Genomic DNA, 26,142 nt, shown 5'->3' with positions numbered 1-26,142 from the left:
CATTGAGGCTTCTTATGTTGAGAGCACCGATCTTGTTCTCTGGTGACATGGAGTTGGGGTGTGTTTCAGGATTTGTTTCGCTAGCTGAAATTTTGCTGCTCGCCCTGGTTCCCTGCCAAAAACAAATTCTGGGACCTTGTTTAACCGGGTCATGTTGTACCATCATTTTGTATTGTGGTTTAAGCAAATAAGAATAAAATTTGGTCGGCTACATCCCAAATTGTCAGCCTATCCTCGTTTGTTCAGTATCCAAGTAGATACCTAACAGGGTGCACCAGGAGAAGGTGAGGATTGGGCATTAGATCAGAAGCCCTGGTCGGTTCTCTGCATTCCTTTAAAGGCTATGTGGAGGTCTCCTCTCAGTTATTTAGCTTTGACCCTTAAGCACCCCCTTATATTAATAATATTATTATTATTACAGTAATCTCCATAGAGTCAGAAGACTCATTATGAAAGGCCCACTCAACCAGCAGCATGTCTAGCATATTGAACAATAAAATGATTTACACTCTCTGCAGTCACAATGCATTCTACTCACCAACCACTCTCCATGTAAAAAATCTACTCCTCACACTCTTTTTCACCATATCTTTCCACAACATCCAGGAATGGCCTCTCATTCTTCCCATCTTACATTCCACTCTTTTTATAATTCTTCTGTATTAATAAATCCCTTAACCAACTTGAAAGTCTCTATCACATCATCTCTTTTCCTCATATCCACCAAACTGCAATATACATTCCCTCAACTGCCCTGTATAATTAACACTCCAGAGTCCTAATATCACTTGGTACCAGGATGCGGGAGTGTTGGTCTTCTGCCTTTAAATCCTTTCTGGTGTTGTTTCCACATCATAATGAAAACAGGCAACCAAATTTGAGCACAATAGTCTGTGTGGTCTGACAAATGCCTTAGAGGCACCACCATCTTCTTATTCCTACATATCAATATATTTCTTATCAGAGCAGCAATATAATGTGCATTACACTTGATAATCCAAGCTCAATGATCTTATGAGAGATCTGAATTTTACCAAAACAACAAGTTGAAATCTTAAGGTCCAAACTGCAAGGTGGAACTTGCTTGAAAATGGCAGGAAGCTCACCTTGTTTCATAAAGTGTCTCCAAAATTTAGATTTTTTCTTTTATGAGAGATAACCTTGAGTTCTGCAATGACATTAAGAGAAACAATTTGAAACTATCCATATAAAGGAATCCTATCAGAATATGACTTTGCTTCTTACATATGTTAACTAAGTGAATACAGGTGAATCAACTTGTGGTATCGCTTTTAGTGCATACATAGTAAGGATTAACAAGATATTATTGCTTTTTTAATGCAAGTAAGCTAGTTCAAACTAAAGACTACCATAATGAAACCATTATCACAATTGAATATAGAGTCACTTTTTTTGAATATGTACTGTACAGAATTATTTTATCCAATTTTGCCATTATAATGATCCCTTACAGAAGGAAAAAAAAAAAATCATATTATAATTACTGTATTTTTCCGTGTATAAGACGAACCCTACTTTTTCGAACCCAAATTAAGAAATCAATATTTTAAACATAAGAACACATTTGATATTTTTTTAAATATTCAAAGTGCATTTAGTAATTAAGTAATATTTTTAAGATATGTACTAAGATACATTTTTTGGGCTAACTTGGTTTGTGTTCTCATGGCCAACCCTTCTCTCCTCATGAAATTGAAGCACCATTTTACCTTTCCTGTGAAATCAACAATGTTCATTTCTCTTGCAAACCATTTTGCCTCATATTGAATAAGCTTGGTTGACACACATATCCCAGCCTGGCACTGCTCCATAATCCAAGTCTTAAGTCTCTGTTCAAAGTTTGGCCATTTTGCTAGTTTTTCCTCTTAAGGCCCTGTTCTTTTTTGGCATCCTGAATACAGTCACACTCTGAGTTATGTAAGTAATGCGTTCCGTAAATCTTTACGTAACTCGAATTTTACATAAGTTGAATTTGTAAATTCCATACATACAATAAAATGTTCAATTGCTACTCATATCACTGCCTTACATTAAATTTTTTGGCATTGTTTTTTAGATTTATTCACAGTGCATTCAGTTTTGTGTTTGCATTCCATTTTAATGGTAAGAAAACAATGAAACTAGCAGCGATAACAAGCGACTGAGCTAACCGCTCGAGGCATCTACTACTGTACTGCAATAAGGCTGTCAAAGACACACCTGGGCAAAGCCGCAAATGAGTTCATACACGCTAGTAGATTTATTACGTAACTGCGAATTTACGTAAGTAGCATGTTACGCAACTCAGGATGTAACTGTAGTTGTTCTTGTTTTCTCAACTGTCTAATCATACACAGTGGGAGGAGATCCAAACTGTCTCTCTGAAGCTTTATTACCGTTCTTTTGCATAATTGATAACTTTTAACTTGAATTTTGAAGAATATGACAATCGTTTTTTATTTTTGGACATTTCTATGGGCTAGTACTCAAAATATTGTTAATGCATTAACTTACCCCGCCAATGAGTTGCAGACGTATGAATGCTTTCAGAGTTATGATAGATTTATTCAGAATCAGCTATTAATGACGTCAATCAACGACAGAGTTAACAAAGGCTAATGATTGGCAGAAGCCTGTTCGTGGAGACAAGAAAAGTTTTTTCTAAAAATTTTAGAAAAAAAGTATCGTCTTATACACAGAAAAAAAAAACAGTATTCTCATTTAAATGATTTCCCCAGCAAAAATGAACTTACAAAAAAAAAAAAAAAAAAAAAAAAACCTTTCTTCAAGCAGTTACAAAGATCCCAGTCCCCTCCATACATTGACATTAGGGATAACACTCATCATAGCTGTTTATACACAACAGAGTATTATGGTGTATAATTTTTAAATGTCAATATTTCTGTTGTTTTTATGAGACCTATTTATGATGGTCGTGATAAAGTTAATTGAAGAGCTTTATTGAGTGGTAATACTTTTGTAAAAATTCAAAATAAGTGGATCTAAAGTCATAGCATGTTTATAGCACATCAACCATTTGTGCTTTTTGTTTGAGACATGTCAACCTTAGTCGTATAATTTTTGTTGCCTAATTTTGCCACAAGTGGTTTAACTGAAATCCAAATTGAAACAAATATTAAAAGATCTTAAATATCAAATTTTATTAAATTCCATCAAGCCAATGTAGAATCATTAATGTCAGCTGAAATCAGTCTGGCAATAAAAATGTACCAATTGAAATGAAATCGAATTTAATCCATGGACACTGTATCACAAATCAAAAATTTTATTAAAATTTCATCCAGCTGAAACAGAATTATTACAGTATAATATTTTCAACCTGTTTTTCCCCTTTGGTTTTCGAAAATAGTCTGAACAAATCAAAAGCTGAAATGTCTCAACAAACTAGTGTAAAATCCATCAAGCCAAGATCTCAGAATAGCTTGCATATGAACAGATGAGCAAAATAACTTATAGGTGCTTAATTGTCTAATGTCAAACTGGTCATCTTTAGGTGCATCTTGCTAAATCAACTTAAAAGTGGCCAATGTGATATAGTTTAGCATCAAGGAAAAAAGAGTTTCATATCTTTCCCTTGTGAAGATGGAAAAAGTCCTCTTTATCTGCTCCTTAATGAAAAATTTCATTAAGGCTTCAATAAGAATGGAGATGTTTTGTGATATTTAAAGGATATGCTCCCAAGATGTCATTTTTTTTTTTTTTTAAGAATCTGATAAGCGGTGATTCTAGATATAATATAGAAAACATACTACAGATCTAAAAAAAAGATAAATGTCAAAAATCTACTTTCTGTATTCGTTTGAATTTCATTTTTTCCGAGTTGAGTGCTATCAATGACAAACACTGCAAATGATTCCATCCATAATGTTTCTTATATGGAACAATGGTATTCACACAAGCAGAACTTCAGTATGCTTTTGATGGTTGGCTGGTTCATAATCAAAGAAATCATCGATACCAGTGGAAGACTATAATTAGAAGACTAAAAGGAAAAATTTTCAAACTAAGTAAAATGGCATATTCTAGCCTCACTGGCTGAGTAGTTAGCATATTTAATTTCCAATCAACAAGCTTGAGATTGAATCTTTCTAAGGATATGTATGTTTGTCATTATCTTTAGATGAGAGATGAATTTCATCACCCTGTGTTAGACCACCACCTCATTTACTGGAGGACTGAAGTGGCTTGAAAAAGTACCATGTCTGACCTCTGACCCCTCCGATCACAAAAACACCTTTAAAAATAGCATTCGCTTAATGCACATACCAACACAAGCATATGTCAATGTTGCACGTCACACATTCAATGAGTGCATAAACTTTACAAAAGGTACGTACCAAAAAAACCATCCTAACATACACCGCACAAAAATTACACATAACTTTCCTCAAGAAATGCCTCGATCACAACATCACACCAAAATTCGCAGTAGCACATGGCAACAAAAAAATTTGCTACCGGGCATCCCATGCTCTCATAAAACAAGCCATAAACAACAGATTTAAAAAGAAGCAACAAGCATATTCATACATTCACAAAACAAAAAACAGATTGAAAACACTACTGACCCCCAAACTTAAAAATAGCATTCGCTTAATGCACATACCAACACAAGCATATGTCAATGTTGCACGTCACACATTCAATGAGTGCATAAACTGACCTCTAGAGCAGGGTTTCTGAATCGTGTAAAATAATAAAATTAAATAAAGACTCATAACCTCCCCACCAATCCCCCCCCCTCCGATCACAAAAACACCTTTAAAAATAGCATTCGCTTAATGCACATACCAACACAAGCATATGTCAATGTTGCACGTCACACATTCAATGAGTGCATAAACTTTACAAAAGGTACGTACCAAAAAATCATCCTAACATACACCGCACAAAAATTACACATAACTTTCCTCAAGAAATGCCTCGATCACAACATCACACCAAAATTCGCAGTAGCACATGGCAACAAAAAAATTTGCTACCGGGCATCCCATGCTCTCATAAAACAAGCCATAAACAACAGATTTAAAAAGAAGCAACAAGCATATTCATACATTCACAAAACAAAAAACAGATTGAAAACACTACTGACCCCCAAACGAATGGGCAGTCTTTTGGGATATTACCCATCTCACATCAACGACTACATGCTATTATTAGAAGCTCGACATGCAAAGGAATGGTACGCACTAACAAACACCAATACAACAATCTAGCTGCTTCCAACCCTTCAGATATTACCGCCTTAAAACCCACAAAAAACAATTCCATCATCAATCTATCGCACCACAAACTCACACCCGACGAAATCACCATCCTGAGCAAAGGACTAAACTTTGGTGTATCCCCAAAATACATACAAAACAGACATGATTACTGAAATTCAAGTGAAATTAGAGTATGACCCTAACAAAGAAACAATATTCCACAAAATTAACAACATCATAAACAGTAAAATAATAATAAAACCAAACATCACCCCCAATTTACAAAAAGCCCTATTATTCCTAAAAAAGAACCCGAACATCATTATCAATAAAGTTGACAAAGGGGATACAGTAGTCATCACAAACCAAACCGATTACCACAACAAAATAACAGCTATCTTAACCGACCAACACACCTACCAAAAAATTCAAATTGACTCCACCCCCAACCTCATTAAACAAATCAACAGTACCCTACACACCTTAAAAAATGAAAACAAAATAGACAAAACCACAATGAAAAACACAATTCCCCGCACCACATGCACTCCTTGTATATTCGGACAAATAAAAACCCACAAAGAAGGGCACCCAGTCAGGCCAATAGTCTCCTACAAAAACACCACCACAGCACCTTTATCAAAATTCGTTGTGAAACTTCTCAAACCATTAATTTCAACTTCTAACTTCATAATAAAAAACACGGATGACCTTTTCAAAAAAATAAAAACCTAACCCTATCCCAGGAAAACATCCTCACTTCATTGGATGCGGCCTCTTACTACACCAACGTGGATCCCCAGAACTTTAGACATCGTACACACACTACTCACAGAAGACCACACCCTACATTCTCGTACTAAACTAACGCCCAATGACATTATTAACTTAATAAAATTAATAATCTCGGCAAACTTCTTCAAGTTCAACAACAACAACATGTTCACTCAAATCTTCGGACTCCCCATGGGCCAACACATCAGTGGACAACTAGCTGAATTATTCCTAGCACACATAGAATCACTCCTACTCCCCCCCCCCCCCAGCATCACCTTTTATGGCAGATACGTGGACGATATTCTGCACATTGGAAATCCTACACACATCACCACCTTAAAAGCGTCCCTAAACAGTTACAGCAACAGACTAAAATTCACCACAGAAACCGAACAGAACAAATCCATCAATTTCTTAAACTTGGCATTAATCAGAACATACAACAAAATAGCCATGAAAGTATACCACAAACCCTCGCATATCGGTAACTATCTCCATTTCCACTCATACCATCCATATTCCATTAAAAAAAATCAGTCATCTTATCACAATTCATAAATGCACACAAATTTTCAACCAATCAGAGTAATCTAAATGCAGAAATAAAAAAACTAACAAAGATCTTCAAAAATCACAACTATCCTACACAACTAATAAATTACGCAAACAAGACGGCCAAAAACCGCCAAAACAATCCAAGTACCAAAACAAACTTCCCAACACAAAAAATTATCAAACTACCATACACACAAAACACATACAAAGCCTATAAATACTTCTTCAAACATACTGACTACAAACTGGTATTCACCACAAACCAAAAATTTGCAAATTTCCTAAAACCCACTAAATCTCACACACAAAAAGAAATATTTGAACACCACAACGTAGTCTATAAATTTCCCTGCTAAAAAGACTGTGATATCACCTACACAGGTTCCACCATCAGGTCTTTATGGGCAAGACTACAAGAACACTTCCGCGACTGTAACATCCCTATTCCAGAACATTTAAACACTAAAAAACGCAACATCAAAAAGAAAAATCGAACACACAATACAGGAAAAACGGAAATAGCTGTTCACGCCCTTGAACAAAAACATACCTCGCAGATCGACAAGGCCATCATAGTAGACAGACAAGACAATGAAACAATGCTTAGAATATCGGAAACAATAGCCATGAAATGTGATGCGAACTCTATAAACGTCCACAGGCCCTATATAATCTCTGAAATCTGGAAGCTTCACAACATAAAATTGAGGTCACAACCCCGACTAGTAGGTGGTAACACAAACACTTCAAAAGCAACCCGACCTGATATAGCATCCACTTCCTCCATGTGTTCAGACGACGACCAAGCATAGTCGAAACGGACCGCACCCTGTCAAATCCCACCCCCCTCTAAAAATCAGTTGCTATTTTCAACCCATTCACCCTTTCCCACCCTATATAAATATAAAAACGCTCTGCCCATCCCTAATAATATACTATATATGTGTATATATATATTATTCAAAAAATCCGGGTTTTTTCCATTTCTATTCAATTCTCCCACATTGCCAACCCCCCCCCCCCCCCACACACACACACAGTAGTTTGGACAGCGCAGAAAGAAGAAAAGCCACAACACCCAGAAAAAGGTATGTGTAAATTTCTCTTCCTTTATGCTACATATATTTATTGGTAAATATACATCTACAATGCCCTAAGAATCCATGAGTAAAAAAGCCAATGACATTTAAACAGGAGCACTCCTAAACAGAAGCAGGCAAAATAGCCGTAAATATAATAGTTTGTTAAGAGGAGTAACATGGGAGTTTTCCCAGAAATAATATCCATAATTAAATAAAGATAAAAATAAATTTAAAAAAAAATAGCCCACCCATGATACTAATGTTTACAACCTTTCATTGATGAGAGTTATATTAAAAAAAATGTATGTGTGTGTGTGTGTGTGTGATTGCGCATACTTACACACATGCTGGTTTCATACAATTAGTGTGTGTGCAACATGCAGTTTGATTACTGAAAAAGTGGAAGATGACAGGATAATTTACCCAATATTTGAATTCTGCACACTGAAATGAATTAAATTCATCTACTTGGGCTTCAAGGTTAAGCAAAAAAAAAAAGTTCAATTTTTTGCTTAGTGTTATCTGCTATCATGTTTGGAAACTTATTTGCTAGCCAGGTAGCTAGGGGTATGTTAACTAAATGCACAATTAGGTAGCATTTAGTTAACATAGTTTCCTTACGCCACTGACAGGTAAGGAAACTGATTTCTAGATATTTGAGGGTCAGATAATTGAACAGATCAGTATAATAAATAACAACAATAAATATGAATAATAAAAACAACAATCTCATTGCATTTGGAAACTGATCAATAGCTACAATTCCTATCATATCCAAGAAATATTAAAACCCCAAACCCACACAACCTCTCCACCTCTCCAGAACAGAGACTATTCCAAAGCTATCACTATTCCATATATCCAAGGCACATCCAAATAAAACTAACAAAAATCATAAAAAATACAACTTTTCAACCATCTACAGACCATATAAAAAATCAGCATCTGTTATCTGCTCCACCAAAGACCAGCCACAGTCTTTAAACTTAGCAGGTGTTTACCAGTTCCCTTGTAGTTGTAAATTATCCTACTATGGCCAAACAGGCAGGACAGTAAACATCAGAATTGCTGAACATAAGGACTATATCTATTTCAATCACTACAGCTACCCAGGACTTGCTGACCATGCTTTAGACACCTGGCATAGAATACGCTGGAAAAAAAGTCACTCTACTCTGTCGCAGCAAATATAACTATGAAAGACTTTTCCTTGAATCTGCTTCTGCCTTACAAAGCTATCCTAACCTTAACAAATTTGGTTGCATGAAACTGCCCCAAATTTGGGAAGCTCTCATTATCCACACTTCAGCTCAACTGCAAGGACACCCAATTTAGCCTACTAGAGAGCACTATTTAGGACTTTAGGCCTACTCTCAGTTGACATGCTTCATCTTCATTACTTAGTGTAGCGCATGCGTGCACTTATCTTATGTTTTCTATTCCCTGATGATAGCAATTTGACTCTGCCAAAATATTGGAAGTATCAATTAAATTTATTCTAGTAATATTGTAGTCTATATTAACTCCTTAAAGTCTACAGTAATCTCCTTAAAAAATACAGCTAGGAAACTGATCTAATCACCAGTTAAAGGGGAAGATGGTTAACTGAATGCAATTACAAGCAATTGAAAATAGACAATTCTGGGCTGAGCTAACATGTTAACCAATTCAAGTATGAGGTAATTAGTTTTTGAATACTTCAATATCAGATAACTGACCGACCAATGTAAAAATACTAATGATAACAATCATAGCAACAATCTTTATTGCATTACCAGTAACTTACACGTATGTTTTCTGCAGAATGCAAGGAGTTGGAGCTCGAGTTTTCTGGAATATTTTCATTGCTAGTATTTACAGTTGATCCTGAAAAAAAAAAAAAAAAAACAGAAAAGAAAACATACATAATCCCCAAAAAATTAAAAAAAATAAGGATTAGAGAAATCATAAAAAAAAGAACTAGACAAGATTACTATATGCATCTAAATTCAGCATGAAACTATCATATATCATCAAGTTCAAAATACATGAAAATTAAAATACAGTAATATATTCAATATATATTACTATATACCATATGCAATAAAATGAATTAGACTGTTTTCATATGATCATATTTCACATAAACAAGACACAGTGTAATTAGCACAACCAAAGTTTCAATATTTTTCATGATTGTCATCAAATTCCTGATATGTACTCCTTAGGGTACATATCAGGATTGACATAGATATTCCATGTAGGTACTATGATAGTGCTACATGAAGAATTTACATCATTACAAACTTCCTATCAACAATTTTTCTACAAATTAATCTATTATCTCCCATAATGCAAAACACATCTCCTTGCAGATATGTATAATGTTATGCATTAAGGGAAGGGCCACTACCCAGACTAGTTTCCACCTTTATTGATGTCTCTTCAGTGGGAGCCAGGCCCAAGTGGAGATACCAGGCAGAAGCATTAGCAAGGTCATCTCTACCTATAGTAATTTAATAAAAAAAGGTGGCACACCGTTTGGCAACTCCTATAGGTAGAGATGACCTTGCTTATGCTTCTGCTTGGTATCTCCACTTGAGCCTGGCTCCCACTGAAGAGACCTCAATAAAGGTCGAAACAAGGTCTGGGTAGTGGCCCTTCCCTTAATGCATAACATTATACATATCCGCAAGGAGATGTGTTTTACACTATGGGAGATACTGAGATAGGAGTGATATTAGCTTGCTCCACCTTTGCAACAAGTTGCCCGGTGTTGTACCACCTTACTCCCAGTCCTGAAGATACTTTCAGGGGCACAAACTTTGTTTGCTCACACTTGGATAAAGGATTAAACTAAATTTATTATAATCTATTACTCTGTCGAGACTGTAATATTATCAGACTGTATATTTCTTTCTTCTAAGGAATTTCTGCTTAGATCTTGGTCATTTTCTGTGTCTCTTTCCTGATATCATGGATTAATATCTGCCTAGAAGAAGAAGAAGAAGATGGAAAATATATCCATCCATCTATCCATCCATCCATCCATTCAGGGGCACAAACTTTGTTTGCTCACACTTGGATAAAGGATTAAACTAAATTTATTATAATCTATTACTCTGTTGAGACTGTAATATTGTCAGACTGTATATTTCTTTCTTCTAAGGAATTTCTGCTTAGATCTTGGTCATTTTCTATGGCATGGACTGCCACTCTGGAACAGCTGTAGTGCAAATGGATGGATATATTTTCCATCTTCTTCTTCTTCTTCTTCTAGGCAGATATTAATCCAGGATATCAGGAAAGAGACACACAGAGAATGACCAAGATCTAAGCTGGAAAAATCCTCCCTCTTATACAGAAACAAATAGAAATCTGAGAGAGACTGTTCTTGAAATCCACCTCAGCACTACAAAATTCTCCAAAACCTAAATAAATTCGGCTGCATCATGTTATCAAAAATTTGGGAGGCCGTTATTGCAAGAACTTCAGCAAGCACTCTTTCTCCTATTACTATTTCTATGCTTTTTCAATAGCTTCTAGAACATTTTACCACCTTCCTGATATTTACTTTCTATGTTCTTACCAAAGTCATGGAAAGACTTTGGTAAGAATCATTATTTTTTCATATCAATAAAAGTTTTCATGGTGAGTACTGAAAGAGTGCAATGAGCTGCTGGAGTGGGTTGTGAATGATCCAACACTAAATGTTTGCAAGCAAGACTGATGTGTTGTGGTATCTAGAGTTTTCAACCTCTGTGCAGTCAGAAATTATGCTATCAACTATGAACTAGAATGTGTAGTTCTATAAAACAAGCATAATGCCCATTTATTTTAATTTGCAATGCTGTATCAATCTACTCTTGATACAACAAACTTTCACTAGAGTGAACTTGTAAGTACTAAAGCAGGCATCTCAAAAACGTCTGTGGACATCATGCAGCCTTAATGAAAATGAAGCCAATAATAAGATTTTAATATTCAATGTAATGTTGAACTACTCTATTCTGCACTTTAACTAACAATTCTAGTGGATTTTTTTATTTTTTTATTATTTATTTTTATGCTATAGTACTGACAATAAGAGCCTCCATAGCTCAGTCAGTATAGACAAAGCCCTTTGGTCAGAAAGACCTGGGTTTGATTCCCGTGCAAGACGTGAGGAACCTTTATCTGGTTTCTTTCGACTAAAGGTAAGTCTCATACAGAGGTAGGGTTTTTTTCCATCCGGAAACTCGGGTTTTTCATACCCCAAAACAGGCAAACCGGCTCCGTGAATACATGCATCTACCGACATAGTACATACCAGGAGGCACAGGGCCAACTTATTCTCAAGAAAGTTGCGGTTGTGAAGTCGACAGCTAAAGAACATCAATGGTTCGTGAAAAGCTGAAGACAAGACAAGTACTTAAAATAAAATGAAAGCAGTTCAGTTGTATAGTGAATACTTCATTGCAGTGGCAGATTAAGAAGAAAAAACATCTGATTTATTGCATACGTTCTACATTGATGATACAATGATTTTGGATTTTTTTTATGGCACAAAGACATCAAAGGTCATACAGTGCCAGGACACAGGTCACAGCAGTACATATGGTAACTGGTTAGTAGGATAATCACAAACATCTATGATCTTGGTAGTATTTGAACCTGCACCCTCTTGGGCTGGAGAGCAGATATATTAAGCACTCTGCTAACCAGGGCGGAAATGATGCAGTAGTGAAACATAATAGACAAAATCATTTTTTAATGCAAGGTGGTCCATAGTCATGGAACATGCTGTCAAAAAAGCCTGTCTTTGTGAAGCACCAGCATAAGTTTTTTAACATCACCAGTTTATTAGGTATGAAAAACCACATAACGTAAATGTCATCCATTTTAAGCTTCACAAAGATGGACTCATTCTACAGCATGCTCCATGCCAAATTAATACAGCCATACTTGTTCAACAACTATGGCTGTATAAATTTGCCTAAGATTTGGGAGGCAGTCATCTTAAGACATAACTCATACCTGTTATTGTTGCATTTTTTTTTAACATAGAGGGCGCCTAATTAAGTCTTTAGTCTTTGTGTTGTAGCTACCATTGTTCTAACTAGTCCTATTGTTACAGCAGATTGCTGTTGTCTTGCACACTGTGACAAACTGTGTTTTGTGTTCTGAAGTTGCTGATTACAATACCAGCGAAATATAAGCAATAAGTCAATGAATTAATTATTTACTTATCAGTCTGGGCTCTAATATCATCATCATCAAATTCCTGACAGGTATCCTCAAAGGGTATACAGGATATGATAGTACTACATGAAAAATGTACATCATTACTAACTTCCTAACTACAATTTTCCTCCAAATCAGTCTGTTACTTGTCAAGACTCCAACATTATCAGACCTTCTTTTTCTATCGTCTAAGGCACTTTGTATCGTATCAATCCACCTATATCTTGGTCTTCCTCTGTGTCGTTTTCCTGCCAACCTGGGAGAGAACACTTGTTTTGCTAATCTTTCCTCGCATATTCTGTTTAAGTGACCATATCATCTGAGATTACCTCTGCTAACGCATTCCTGGATGCTGACAATGTCAAGTTCTTTCCTAATATCCTCGTTTTTAATATGATATTGCCATTGATGCCATCTGTTCATGCCTATAATCTTTCTCAGGACTCTCATATCTGCGGTCTCTAGTCTTTAGTCAAGTGTTTTACTTCTGATCCAGCTCTCAGATCCATAAGTTAAAACTGGTTTGAACACTGTCTCGTATAGAACTAAATTAGTGTTCCGACTAATTTCTCTCTTATTTCATATGAATTTATTCAACTGACTTCCTACCATACCAGGTTTGATGAGTCTGTTATCTATTTCTATATTTAATTTATCATCTTCATTAAAAATCGTGCCTAAGTAGCTGAAATGTTTTACTTGTTCCACAGGTTCTCCATTCACAACATAGCTGACATTTTCAACGATTCTACCTATTTTCATTGTCTTTGTCTTTTTATTGCTGACCTTCATACCATATCTATTACAACAGTTATTCAATTTAGTCAAGGAATCTTGCAATCTTATAGAGGATTTATTTAGAAGTATTACATCGTCCACATAAAGCAAAGAGCTGACATTAACATCTCCAATTATGATATCATTTTTAATACCACTTTCCTTCATAATGTGATCCATATAGATAATGAATAACAGAGGGGTTAATGTACATCCTTGTCTCACATCAGATTTAACATTAAACCATCTTCCTGTATTTCCGTCAATTCTAACTGCTGACTTACAACTCAAATAAAGACTAAGTGTTGCTTGATATAATGCCCCATTGACACTATATAACTGTAGTGTATTAAATAGCTTCTCGCTTGGCACCTTGTCATATGCCTTGTTCAAATCGACAAAATTAAATACAGATCTTTGTTATCTTTCCATGCTTTCTCAACTATTTGTCGTAAAGTGAAGATCTGATCCTGACAGTCTCTATTTGGCCTGAATCCAGCTTGTTCTTCACCAAGCTTTTCTTCCACAATTCTTCTCAACAGCTTCTCAAGTATACTTTTAACTCTCAGTAGGGAAATACCTCTGTAATTCTCACATTCAGTTTTGTTTCCCTTTTTATATATGGGTACTATGAGAGCTCTACTCTAATCATCGGAAATTCGCCCATCTGTCCAGGCCTTTTGATTTATGCAGCCACTGTAAAACTTTTATACCACCATACTTCAGCATTTCTGGTCGAATATCATCTACTCCTGCTGCCTTTCCACATTTCAAAAAGCCATCAAAAAGCCTTTGATGGCTTTTTCTACTTCAAGTATGGATATGTATTCCTGACTGTGTGCCTGTTGAGTGTTTTTTACCACTGTGCTATTACTGTTTGTTTCATTTACAATATTTTGAAGTAGTTACTCCATACTTCAAGGATATCTTTTTCTCCCGTTTTCATGTCACCTTTATCATCTCTAATTCCTTTTACAGCACTCTTTCCTCCATTTTTAAGCTTCTTCAACAACTCCAGAATATCTTATCACCTTCTTGATATTTATTTTCTATGTTCTTGCCAAAGTCCTGCCACGACTTTCGTTTAGCTAGTTTTACACACTATTTAGCTTTCTTACATTTATCTCTGTATTCTCTAAGATCACCAGCTGACTTATTTGCTAGGAATGTTTGGTATGCTTTCTTCTTTTCCGTCACTGCCTCTTTAAATTCCTGTATCCACCAGCGAGTTCTGATTTGTTTATCCTTCCACACAACCTCACCACATGCCTCTCTGGCAGAATCAATCAATGTGTTCTTCAGAGTTTGCCACTGAATCTCCAAGGTTTGATTCCTGTTCTCAAACTCTTTCATTTTTTCTTCAATAATCTTTGTGTATTTTAGTCTACAGTTCACATCTGAGAGTTGCTCAACTTTTATTCGCTTTAAAACTTTCTTACATGTTATTCTTTTCAATATGAAATTCAGTTTTATCCTGCTCAAGACTAAATAAATAGTAATCACTTCCAATTTCAAATCCTCTATACACTCTGGTGTCCTGCACCAGGGAGAAAACATCACTATCAACAATAACATAGTCAATGAGACTTTTCTTATTCCTTGCCTCTTCTCTCCATGTGAATTTGTGTACATTTTTATGTTGGGACATGGTGTTAGTAATAACCAGTCCATGTCCTGAGCAGAAATCCAACAGGTATTTGCCATTATTATTAGCTTTGCTCTTTTCTCCAAATTTTCCCAAAATATTTTTGTATGTCTGACAATCATTTCCTACTCTGCTATTTAGATCCCCAACAAGGACCAACTTTTCCTTTTTCACTGGGTTCTAGTATATACCATCAAAATTAATCAACAAGAAATCAAGTTAAGGTTATCCTTACATCTGCTGAAGAACAGCAAGATCAGAATCAAAGGTAATATTTTTATGGAAGTACACAAGTTAGGGAATGTTGAAGTTTAGAATGTTTGGAAACTATAAGGTCTGTCAAAGAATAAGAGGAATGGAATATACCGTCGTCATCAAAACTGGATAATATTTGAGATCAGTAACAGAAGATACATGAGGAAAGAATCATGGACAAAGTATAGAACACTGATAGTCCAGCAACAGGAGTGAAATCTGAAGAGAGGAATTCATCAACTATGGCTAAAATCATGGACAAAGTATAGAGCACTGATAGTTCAGCAACAGAAGGGAAATCTGAAGAGGAATTCATCAACTATGGCTAATACACTGAGCAAGAAAAAAGTTTCATTTTCCTTTCTATTTTTTTTTTAAATTTATTTGTAGGAACATGATCAATCCATTTCCAAGAACATGATTAATTCATTTTCAAGATAGGATCAAGTGGGCAGATAGCAAAAATGTTATCCACATGGTGGATCCACAAGGAAGGATGAGGATAAAAATACAGGGTATTTCTAGATGATTTCTTTGGTATTTCTTTAATACAAGGTGTTAAAATCTTCGAAAAATTATATAATTTTATTTATTTAAAACTAAGGATAAACAAACTCTGTGTTATGTATATCAAGTGTTATGTGAAATGCAACCCTTCAGAAATGAATTTCAGATGACTGAAGTAAAGTCTTTATTACATCATCTGAGATTCAACTTTCTGATCTACTTTCTAAAATGAAATGGAGCCACTATGTAACTTTTATACATCCATGTTTGAGCATTTCAGGTTATATATACCTATACCTAAAGGACTGTATACCTAGAATCCGAATAGTAAATCAAGTAGGGGTTAAATGGATGAATAACACCATTAAACTTGTGTTTGACAAATGATCCGCTAGAGGGCTACATGATGTGTAGTGTTTGCAGAGAGCTCCTGAAAAGATAAGTATTATGTTGAGAATAAATTGACAATATTGATTTAATTTTGATGTGGTATTGTTTGTTTTTGGTAGCTTGGTGTGTCTGTGTGATTTTTGATGTGATTTCCGCTTTAATTAAACTAGTAGTTTAAAGATACGATTGATAGCACATGGTGCCAATGCGACGAAAAATAATGGCGACCAAGACTTCGCCGTCTTTATTCAAAAACTTTAATGTAAGGGAATTTGTCCAGTGTAACATGCGTGGTATGTATGCATTCCCGAAAGAGGCAGGAGTTTGGATAGATAATTATAGTGGTGGGAGACTGTGCCGAAAGTGTAAGGAAAGTGAGGAATTGAAGTGTGGGCCAGGTTGTGATATAGTTGTTGTAGAAGAAAGCCAGAATGAGAGAGAAAATAGTGGTTTTTCAGTAAATTGTGAAGTTGTACAAGATAGCAATGAGAGCGGTGATGAAAGAGAGAGTGGAAGTAATTATACAGAGAGAGAGAAAATGGTCTGAATGATGAAAAAAATGAGAAATTAGCTGTAATGAGTGAGATTGCACGGTTATGCGGGGTAATACATAGGGCAAAGTGGCAGTTAAAGAGACTGCAAAACTCTTTCCCGAGTGCCTCGGCAAACGGAAATAAGCAATTGTATGAAAGGAATAATAAGCATATGATTGGGAGTGTTTCAGAAATGAAGGAAAGAGTGTTGTACGGGGACTCGTTAGTAAGAGGTGCGATAGATGAGAATTTGACTAAATCATACTTACTGGGTGCGAAAATTAAGGATGTAAGTGAGAGTATTAGTGCGCAGAAGCTGAGGGTGAAAGAAATGATAGTCGTAGTGGGAATGAATGGTTTGAAAGGAAATAAATTTGATATGAGAGAGGACGTGAAGGAATTATTAGAGGCTGCGAAAGAAAAGAGTGACAGAGTTAGGATAGTGAGTCTGTTGCAGTGATATGACAGAGAAGAGTTTAGAAGGAGGGCCATAATCGCAAATGACTTAATGTGCAGGTTATGCAGATGATGTGGTGTGGAGTTTGTGGATGTGTGGAGTGAGTTTGACGGGCGAAAGGATTTGTACAAGATGGATGGCTTACATTTGAATGGATTTGGTGTGTGAAGACTGGAAAAAGTGTTGCTGAATAAAGTGAGTGTGGATGTACAAAATCAGGGAAACTAGAACTATTAAGGAGGGGAGGAAGTGGATATGCAGACATCAGTGAGGCAGTGAGTTGAGTGTATGAATGTTTATAATGTGCCCGAGCCAGTACGAAGGACAAGAAATCAGAATGGGATAGTTAGTATACCACATAAAGATAAGGGTGGGACAAACGGACCTCTGCATTTCATGTACACTAATGCCAGGAGTATTAGGAACAAGAAGGAAGACTTTTTGGCCTTGGTTGGCTCTTCCTGGGCACAGGTTATTGGCATTAGTGAAACATGGCTGACAGAAGATGATATAGTTAATGGGATAGAATGTGTAGGGTATAGTGTGTTCAGGAGCGACAGAGAGAATAAAATGGGGGGAAGGAGTGTTATTGATGCTAGCTGATGAACTGCAACCAAGGAGAATAGAAGTTGTATTGCAGGATAGTGAAAGGAGCTCATTTGAGGCTATTTGGTGTGAGATTGAGACTAACAGAACAAAATGTACAGGTGGGTGCTGCTATAGACCAGGTGATGGAATAGCTGGTGGAGATAGTATGCATAGGCAAATTGATGAAATGAGTGGAAGGAGGGTAATTATTATGGGGGATTTCAACTATAGTAACATTGATTGGAAGGAGGAGAGGACACATGTGAGGAAGGAATTGGATTTTATGAAGTTATTAAGGGATAACTATCTGAAACAGCATGTAATGGAAAGGGGGTTCGAGGGTGCTTGACCTAGTAATAGCATCTGAGAATTTGACTGTAATGAATATGACCATGTTGCCACCTATTAGTGAGAGTGATCACAGGGTCTTGACCTGGGAGGTGGCTAAATATGTGAAATTTTCAGTTAAGACAGGGTACATGTGGAATTACCATACTGGCAAGTATGACAAGCTTAGGAGATTGCTTGGTTCAGTGCCATGGCATGTAAAACTGCAAGGGCTGGATGTTGGTAGGGCATGGGAAGTGGTCAAGGAGCATTTGCAGGAGGTTATGGCAGCCTGTATACCTAGAGTCCGAATAGTAAATCAGGTAGGAGTTAAATGGATGAATAACACCATTAAACTTGAGTTGCAAAAAAAAAAGAAACAACTGTGGAAGGAATTTAAGGAGAAAGGTGACCTGCAGGCACATGAACGGTATAAAGCACAGGCCAGAAGGGTAACGAGTGTGGTGAGAAGGACAAAGACGGATTATGAAAGGAAATTAGCCATGCAAGCTAAAGAGAATCCCAAACAGTTTTTCAATATGCTGCTAGTAAAAGAAAAACTGTACATGTCAGAATGATTTTAAGGAATACTGATAATAGGGAGGTCACTGAATCAGTCAATATAGTGGAATTACTGAGTGAGCACTTTGCAAGAATATATCATCCAGGTGGTGACATTGCAGAAATGAATGAACCAACAGATTATACAGGAATTGTGGTGAATGAAGTGGAGGTGAGTGGTCTATTGCAAAACCTCAATGTCAATACATCTGTGGGATTGGATGGTATACCAGCTCATGTCATACGTGAAGCGGCTAAAGAATTGTCAGTACCCTTGACCATTTTGTTTAATTTGAGTCTCGGGTCTGGATTAGTCCCGAGGGGGTGGAAGGATGGGAAAATAGTTCCACTGCATAAAGGAGGATCCAAGGCTACTGTTGCAAATTACCGACCGATCAGCATATCAGGAGTCATTGTCAAGGTCTTGGAGAAAGTAGTCAAGGGTAAAATACAGGAATGGATTGATGAAAATGAGATACTGTATGGGGGACAGCATGGTTTTGTGAAGGGTAGATCATGCCTCAGTAACTTGCTCAGGTTTTATAACACAGTGACGGCTGAACTGGATAAGGGTAATGGGTTTACAGTGATACTGCTAGACCTCACTAAGGTCTTTGAAAGGATACCACATGGAAGTCTAATCCGTAAACTGCAACATATGGGAATGGATATAGGGTTGGTGAGATGGATAGGAGGTTGGTTGATGGAGAGATACCAGAGAGTAGTTTACTCAGGAGTAGAGTCAAAAAGACAGTCTTTGACTAGTGGTGTGTCACAGGGTTCTGTTCTTGGACCACTGCTGTTTAATTTGTTCATCAACGATATAGGGAAGGATCTGAGAGGAATGGTTCATTTGTTCGCTGATGATGCTAAGTTGGGTAGGGCAATAGTGAATGCAGAAGATGTCAAAAATCTTGCAGGATGATTTGGATAGATTGGAAGTATGGGCTAAGGAGAATGGATGTCAATTTAATGTGGCAAAATGTAAGGTTATGCATTTTGGGGTGAAAAGATTAGCAGTATATCACATTGGTGGAACTGTACTCCAGGAGATTGATGAGGTCAGGGACTTGGGAGTGTTGGTGGATAGGGAGTTGAAGTTTAGGGGGCACATCGCAAAAGTGACTAAATCAGCTCATCAAATCACTTGGATGCTGAAGAATACTTTGATGAGCAGAGATAAGCAAGTGATTGTTCCTCTATATCGAGCCTTGATAAGACCCCATCTTGATTACTGTGCTCAGATCTGATCGTCTAGGTTTCTTCTTGATGGGGGAGGAGGTTGAGAGGATCCAAAATGCAAGTGACCAAGATGATAGCAGGTCTATCATCTTGTCTCTGGAATGAACCTTATGAGAATGAACAGGTTGAAGATTTGTGGGTTGCAGAAATTGGTTGATAGGTGGAAAAGGGGAGATATGATTGAGACATTCAAATTGCTGAAAGGTTTCTATAGGATTAATTCAGAGGATATTTTTGAGATAAAGACTGGTGGTGGGAGGACTAGGGGACATCCATGGAAGCTGGGCAAGAGTGTGGTTAGTAAGTGTGTTAGAGCTGGGTTTTTTACTTTTAGAGTGGTGAATGAGTGGAATAAGCTGCCAGAGTCTGTTATGGATGCTATCACAGTGAACGAATTCAAGGCAAAGTATGATAGATACTGTGTGAATGTCGAATAGTTGTGATGGACAAGATGTTTAGGGTCTCCCTCGATGAGTCTAAGGACTCCTTGGAGTCGCCCATAATAATAATAATAAAAATAATAATAATATAATTTACATGTTATATTTCCCCATTGTAGATCTCTAATCACTTTTTTCCAGTACAGAAATGACTGCATTTCTCTTTGATAAAAATTTCTATTATGGTTTCTATTGTTGTTTATATCCTTAAGGGCTCACTTTAGTGAGTATGGGCATGGCAAACCCAAGGAACCTGATGCTGGACCATACCTTACTTCATGTAAATACATCTGTTATATTATCTATAGACTGGTCCCTCACCTTCTTTCTTTTCTTGTCTTCTTGCTCCCCCCCCAATCAATGCTATTAGAAAAGAGCATTGATTGGGGGGGGGGGGATCGAGAGCTAGGAGTGAATCTTTCCTATTTGGCTATGTCATTTCATCTTATGCAGCCACTGAAGGGCAAGCTAGCCTCAATAGGTGCTGGTCCCAAGCCCAGATAAATGGCAAGGGTTGACGTCAGGAAGAGCATCCAGTCGTAAAACCTCACTGCCAGCTCTAGCTATGATCTAATGAGTCGAAAAAAAAGTGATACAAGGGCAAGGGCGTACCCCTTAGGTGATGCACAGTGACATTGCCCTATAGCTGCAAAAAGTGGACGAGGGCTACTGCATCAAGTGCAGATGCGGTTAAAGAAGCGAGACCAGCAGGTGGAGAGAATGTTGCGAGTGGGAACATCAAATGTTGGAAGCATGACTGGAAGGAGAAGAAAGGTGGCAGACATGATGAGGAAGAGGAAATTGGACATTTTATGTGTGCAGGAGACAAGGTGGAAGGGGGAAAAGGCAAAGGAACTGGGAGATGGGTATAAATTGTTCTACTCTGGAGCGAATAAAGAGGAAGAAATGGTGTCGGAATTGTGGTGTTTTCATAAAGCTTCCATATAAAAGTTAGAAATTGGGGGAGGGATAGTGGTGAGCCCATGGCTCTACCTTTTTTTTCTACCCCCCCCCACAATTGCTAACTTTTATATGGAAGCTTTTGAGCAAAGTGCTCTCTTGATTCCTTTAACTCTAAAACCTACAGTGTAGCTTAGATACGTTGATGATGATGTTTTCGTTATCTGGCCACATGGTAGACAAACTTTAAACACATTCCTTAGCAACCTGAACAAACAACATGAATGCATACAACTTACTATTGAAATTGAAAATCAGAACTCACATCCGTTCCTGGATACACTGGTCACACGTCTTCCCTCAGGCAGTCTATCCTTCATGATTTACTGCAAACCTACACATACTGACCAATATATACATGCTAACTCATATCACCACCCCTTGCAAAAATTTGGAGTCATTAACATCCTTAAAAACAGAGCTACAACAATTTGCTCTAATCAACAAGCTCTTAAACAAGAATTAAAGATTATCAGCAACACATTTATAAATAATGGCTATAACAAAAATACTATTAATAAAGTTCTACATAAAACTTCATCAAAAAAGAATATAGATTACAGTAAAACCATAGCCAACCCATACATTAAAAGGTTATCAGAAAAAATCAATAGAATCCTACACCAATATAATCATAATGCCACTTTTAAACCATCTATAAAATTAAAAAACATGCTCAACTCCTCTAAGGATCCTCTCCTCCCACTGGCACATCGTGGAGTTTATTGCATCTATTGCACCTGCAACTTACCTTATATTGGGGAAACGTAAAAAATAACACAAAAGACACATTAAATATAACAATTTTTGGTGAAGCATGCCTCTCAGATCATGTTCTCAACACCCTACACCAAATTGTTTGGAAAAGTACCTGCTCGTTACATCATACAAAAACCTGGTATAAATGAAAATTTAAAGAAGCCTGTTAAATTCTGATTAACCACCCAAATCATAACAATAATGGTGGCATAAAAATTCCAAGAATTTGGATGGCACATATTCAGCCTACTTAGTTTCCAGCATACTTTAGGACTTTAAGCAATTTTTAGTTTTTATTGGAAACTATTCCATACCAATTGGTTGGAATGTATATGTATACTTACATAGTTTATATATATATATATATATATATATATTATCGTTTCATATTTACTCGGTAGATAATGTTATAAAAATTAGTTTGAATGACTATATACTGAGAATGAAAAAGAAAAGGCTTAATGTTAAGATACTACTAGTTTCGTTGAATAAATCAACTCTTCTTCAGGTATCACAGGCAAAGAATTACAAAAATAACAGAGACATGATAAAATTACATCAACAGATCTAGTATAAAACACAATAGTACATTTTAAAACAGGAATGCGTGCTTGAGTTCCAATTGATATTGACTACATGCATGAGCTGTCACGAGTGTGCCAATACTGGACAGTGGCAATGCATGCATCAGAAAGATTGTAGCTAAGGATGTTGTTAATATGGGATGAATCAAGTGATATTTCTCTAGATTCGATAATCTTTCTTTCGAGTTCATCATAACACACATGGATATTAGGTTTGCGGCCAGTCTACGAGGTGTTGGCAGCCTACATCCGAGTTGATAGAGAAGAGAACGTGGCTAGAGAGAGCGCTGGCCCTGTCCTATTGTAGGAGATGTCTCTTTGGTCTTTTACCATACGTAAAAGGATGAATTTAGCTGTCTGGCCGTAATATGGTTTGCCTCATTCACACAAAATCTTGTAGACTGCTGGATACTGAATAGAAAGATGTTTCACTTTAGGTCTACTTAGTATGAAGCAAAGTTTTGGAAACGTAGTGAAGCAAGTTCTAATGTTGACCTTAAGAATTTTTGCCAGTTTTGGGGAGAGAAGAGAGCTGATATATGGCAACAATATAAAATCGCTTGGGGGAGAAGAATCTTCAATAGCAGTTGAGCGATGGAAAGAGAAAAATTTATCAATCATTTTAAGAGAGAAACCATCGTTAACAAAAGTCCTTTTTAGTAAATGGAGTTCATTTTCATTTTCTGTTTCATCTGTTAGTAAAGATCTGGCTTGATGCGCCAGGGTTGAAATAATGCCAAAATATTTGCGGAGGGTAGTGATGGGAAGCATGAAGGTATCTGTCTGTGTGTGTGGGCGGGGGGGTTCTAAAAATGGAGATTTTGATATTTTCACACATCTCATAAGTTTTAAGACCAGAAAGGGGAGACAGTCATTGGATTCCAGTTCGTAGGTAAAATTGATTTTTTCATGAAACTTGTTGAGATGGTCTAGAAAAAAATTGAGGTTGTTGACACCGTGTTTCCAGATGAGGAATACATTGTCTATATAAGGATACCATATTTTGAGTTTAAGAGTCGAAGAATTAATTGCTTTTTCTCCAAAATCCTTAAGAAATATGTCAGCAAGAATCGGAGAGAGCGGACTGCCCATAGCCAAACCTGAGTTCTGTTTGTAAATCTTTTCGTATTTGAAGTATCCTGAATTTACACAGTGAGAAAGTAAGGAAAAGAATTTTGTTATCGCTCCTACTTCCATACCTAAAGAACTATTCTTAACCAAGATAGAAAAAGCAGCATCCTTATTACCAAACCAAGAGGCAAACCTTCTTCGTATGGAAGCTATATTCACCATAAATCATGCAAGACTGCCATCTGACAACATTTCTCATTCTGAAAGATCAGCTATAAAAAACTTACGAAATAATAATGACATCATTACTCTCCCTGCAGACAAAGAGAATGCTACTATCATCTTAAACAAATCTGATTACCATAACAAAATTTGGAACTACTAAACACTGACACTTACTCTGAACTAAATAGTGACTCTACAAAATAACTGCACAATAGGACCAACAATTTACTGAAAACCTTCTCACAGTTGCCAAGAAACATCCGTCTTTCCCTCAAGTCAATTCATCCGCTAATCCCAAGATTATATGGACTCCCAAAGATCCATAAATTAAACTCTCCACTCAGACCAATCGTTGAAGGCATAAACTCCCCTACTTACAACCTATCTAAATATCTCACATCCTTTTTAAAAAAACCTATCTGGAACTTCCTTTTTTTATATAAAAAATTCAGCTGATTTTGTGTCCAAAAAATAAAAGACATCAAACTCAACAAATTAGATTTAATGGCAAGTTTTGATCTACTTTCTCTCTTCACGAATGTTCCTACTCAAGAAGCCCTCCATCTTCTCCAGAACAAACTATCCAAGAAATTCTTTTCCTTACTTTCTGACTGTGTAAATTCAAGATACTTCAAATACGAAAACAAGATTTACAAACACAACTCAGGTTTCGCTATGGGCAGTCCACTCTCTACGATTCTTGCTGACATATTTCTTAAGGATTTTGAAGAAAAAGTAATTAATTCCTCGACTCTTAAACCCAAAATATGGAATCTATATATAATCGATGTATTCCTCATCAGGGAACACGGTGTCAACAACCTCAATTTTTTTCTTAGACCACCTCAACAAGTTTCATGAGAAAATCAATTTTACCTACGAACTGGAACCCAGGGGTGCTTAAGGGTCAAAGCTGTATAACTGAGAGGACACATCCACATAGCCTTTAAAGGAATGCGGAGAACCGACCAGAGCTTCTGAACTAATGTCCAATCCTCACCTTCTCGTGGTGCACCCTGTTGGGTATCTGCCTGGATACTCAACGAACAAGGATAGGCTGGCAATTTGGGATTTAGTTGACCAAATTGTATTCTTGTTCGTTGAGTAGGAAATGACTGTCAGACATACAAAAATATTTTGGGAAAATTTGGAGAAAAGAGCGAAGCTAATAATAATGGCAAATATCTGTTGGATTTCGCTCAGGACATGGATTGGTAATTACTAACACCATGTTCCAACATAAAAATGTGCACAAATTCACATGGAAAGAAGAGGCAAGGAATAAGAAAAGTCTCATTGACTATGTTATTGTTGACAGTGATTTTTTTCCCTGGTGCAGGACACCAGAGTGTACACAGGATTTGAAATTGGAAGTGATCACTATTTAGTCTTGAAAAGGATAATATTGAATTTCACATTGAAAAGAATAACATGTAAGAAAGTTTTAAAGTGAATAAAAGTTGAGCAGCTCTCAGATGTGAACTGTAGACTAAAATACACAAAGATTATTGAAGAAAAAATGAAGGAAATTGAGAACAGAAACCATTGGAGATTCAGTGGCAAACCTTGAAGAAAAAACTGATTGATTCAGCCAGAGAGGCATGTGGTGAGGTTGTCTGCAAGGATAGAAAAATCAGAACTCCATAGTGGACACAGACAGTAAAAGAAGAAAGCATATCAAAAGTTTGTGGCAAATAAGTCAGCTTGTGCTCTTAGAGAATACGGAGACAAATGTAAGAAAGCTAAACACCTTGTAAAACTAGCTAAACACAAGTCATGGGAGGACTTTAGCAAGAACATAGAAAATAAAAATGAAGAAGGCAGCAAAATATTCTGGAGGTTGTTGAAGGAGCTCAGAAATGGAAGAAAGAATGCTGTAAAAGGAATTAGAGATGATAAAAGTTAACATGAAAACAGGAGATATCCTTGAATTATGGAGTAATTACTTCAAAAAATTGATAAAAGAAACAAGCAGTA

General features: G+C 36.6%; 1 protein-coding gene across 1 annotated transcript in view; it reads right to left on the bottom strand.

The window, feature by feature from the left end:
- Nucleotides 1–26,142, bottom strand: part of LOC150104989 (electroneutral sodium bicarbonate exchanger 1-like) — a 510,613-nt gene that overhangs the window by 330,171 nt on the left and 154,300 nt on the right. Inside the window, exon 8 of the mRNA XM_090395098.1 lies at nucleotides 9,429–9,508. Coding sequence (XP_090251224.1) covers nucleotides 9,429–9,508 — 80 coding nt within the window. The remainder of the gene's footprint in view (nucleotides 1–9,428; nucleotides 9,509–26,142) is intronic.

Source organism: Typopeltis vanoorti, chromosome 7 (assembly GCF_054136105.1).
Source record: "Typopeltis vanoorti isolate ZY-2024b chromosome 7, IOZ_Tvanoo_1.0, whole genome shotgun sequence".
In the NCBI taxonomy this organism is placed as follows: Eukaryota; Metazoa; Arthropoda; class Arachnida; order Uropygi; family Thelyphonidae; genus Typopeltis; species Typopeltis vanoorti.
This window is presented reverse-complemented; position numbering and strand designations above follow the sequence as displayed.